This window comes from Salarias fasciatus, chromosome 6 (assembly GCF_902148845.1).
Source record: "Salarias fasciatus chromosome 6, fSalaFa1.1, whole genome shotgun sequence".
Lineage (NCBI taxonomy): Eukaryota > Metazoa > Chordata > Actinopteri > Blenniiformes > Blenniidae > Salarias > Salarias fasciatus.
The window spans coordinates 26,373,603-26,375,902 of NC_043750.1; the positions used below are offsets into that span (position 1 = coordinate 26,373,603).

General features: G+C 36.7%; 1 protein-coding gene across 1 annotated transcript in view; it reads left to right on the forward strand.

The window, feature by feature from the left end:
• Positions 1 to 1,871, forward strand: part of LOC115390708 (CD209 antigen-like protein C) — a 15,371-nt gene extending 13,500 nt beyond the window's left edge. The window contains exons 6-8 of the mRNA XM_030094687.1: positions 959 to 1,101; positions 1,230 to 1,327; positions 1,463 to 1,871. Of these exons, the coding sequence (XP_029950547.1) occupies positions 959 to 1,101; positions 1,230 to 1,327; positions 1,463 to 1,610 (389 nt within the window). The 3' untranslated portion in view covers positions 1,611 to 1,871. The remainder of the gene's footprint in view (positions 1 to 958; positions 1,102 to 1,229; positions 1,328 to 1,462) is intronic.
• Positions 1,872 to 2,300: the final 429 nt, after the last annotated feature.

Sequence of the window (2,300 nt, forward strand, 5' to 3'; positions counted from 1 at the left end):
CTCTGAACTCTGGTTCTTGGTAATCAGGAGCTGCTTTAGCTTGATGGCTTCATAGCTTCATTTGCTCCAAGATCTGGCTCGCCAACTACTGGGGATAAAAACTGCAGCTGTAAACACACTGTTACTCTGCAAAACTTATTTTTCATTGTACTATATAAAAAAAACAAACTGAAATAATAAAAATTTCTCAGTCTTTGTTAGCTGCTTGTGGAGTTTTGTGCTCCTGTGCTACAATGGCTCACATCCTGTGCCTCTACTGGGGGCAAAGCCCCCCCTGAACTTAAAACCGAGTGATGCCCCTGCTGTTCAAGAATACAATATTTCAACGAGCTTTAAAAAAAAAAAAAAAGTTCGGACACAATCTTATGTAGAGCATTGCATTCGGCCCTATATTTTAAATAGCTGCCCAATGAAGTTCCCTGTTGGTCTCCTGCACCCTCTCAATTCGACTGTTTTGCAAAAAAACTTCTCACTTCTTTAGCTTCATCTATCTATTCATGTATTTGCGCATTAATTCAGTAATTCATTCATTTATTTGATTGGTCAGTCGGTCAGTCAGTCTTTACACTGCTGTCTTTTGCAAGGCAATATCTCTACATACATACTAAAATATGTCAATGCTTCTACCCCTAAGAGAGCAAAAAACACAAATAAAACAAAAAACAACCACCCTCAGCCTAACTCACTCAAATCTCATTTTGAATTTCACTTGATTTCTGTATCTTTTCATTTTTTTTTTTTTTTAATTTTCAGGGATAGCTGTAAAATATATTGTCATTGAATTGTATTTTATTCTCATCATGTGAGTTTTGTAGATGTTTACTGTTACTTTATTACCTTGATTTTCAATATGCTGTACTCAAACATCTAATGCTTTGTGTATTTTAACATGTCCATGATATTGAAAAGGGTTGTATTCAGTTTTGTATGAAACTTTACTCAATTTGTTTCATCGAAGCTCACAGGTCCCATAATGGATGGCTGTATTTCAGCCATAGTTTCTACTATATTTCTCAAATCAAGAAAACCTGGCACGACAGTAGGAATGACTGTTTGAAAAGAGGAGCAGATCTGGTGATTATCAACAGCAGAGAAGAGCAGGTGTGTACAAATACTACTCATAGAAGTAGTCTTTAAAATAGTATTTATAACAGAGTGAAATGCAGTTGATATACTGACATCTCAGAGTTGATTGATAACACTCTTATTTGTCTCTATTGAATTCCTAGGAATTCATTAAAGGATTGGTGCAAAACCTGATGTGGATTGGGCTGTCCAAGAGAGATGGGATTTGGGAATGGGTAGATGGGACTCGCCTGGCTCAAAGGTTCTCATGCAAAATAAAATGTGACCACGTTAGAAATTAATACAGAGAACAAGTTTTGGTCTGTGCTGTCTTTTTCTTTCTCATTCAGTTTTTATTCATCTTGTTCATTGTTTTTGTTTGTTCTTCTTTCTCCAGTTTCTGGTGCTCCGGGGAGCCGAATAATCATAAAAGTGGAAATGAAGATTGTGGAGAAATACGCAGCTGCAGCGACGACCACGGCTGGAATGATGAAGAATGTAGTTATTCCAGTCTCTGGATCTGTGAGAAGAAAATGGCTCTATAACTTACCAGCTGTGGTTTAAGAACAAAAACCCTAACCTCCCCCCTTTTTTTATGATTTTATTTGTCATGGCCAATAGCAGCAATAAACCTGTAGTGCAGTTGGATTAACATCAGTTAAGGTAAAAATAAATACATTTTGTACTTTTAATAAAAACTGCTTTGTGTTTTAGAACCTGGCTCTTACGCCCTGTGCCCCTTCTGTTACCACTGCCGTGGTAAGCCCCAGCCCTGTCCAGTTTAGTTTTGTCTGGCAGGCAGGCCTCAAACCCCATTTATTCTTGAGCTAGTCTGCTAATTTTAACTTTTATGGTTTAATAAAGTTTGTTTTAATTTGAAATCACATCTTTTGTTCCAGTGAATTATTCGAACTTGCGGGTCCTTGTTTCTTTTTTGTCTTTTGTTTTTTTTTTTGTAATTTGAGATCCTGGGGTCCTCAGGTCGCGTTGTCCCAGGTTTTTCGCATCACTGCTCGTGTTGTCACATCATGTTAATTAAACACTGTCTGCAGCTCAAACATGAGAGAACATAAATGAAGATTACAAAACATATTTTGTATCAAAGTTATGAATATGTTTTGACCTTTTGTCCACAGATAGTTTCACTTCCTTCTTAGAATGTTTTTCCTAATAACTCATTGTTACAGATGAGAACAAGTACGTGAAATTCTACATTTGATACAACGGAAGTCAAC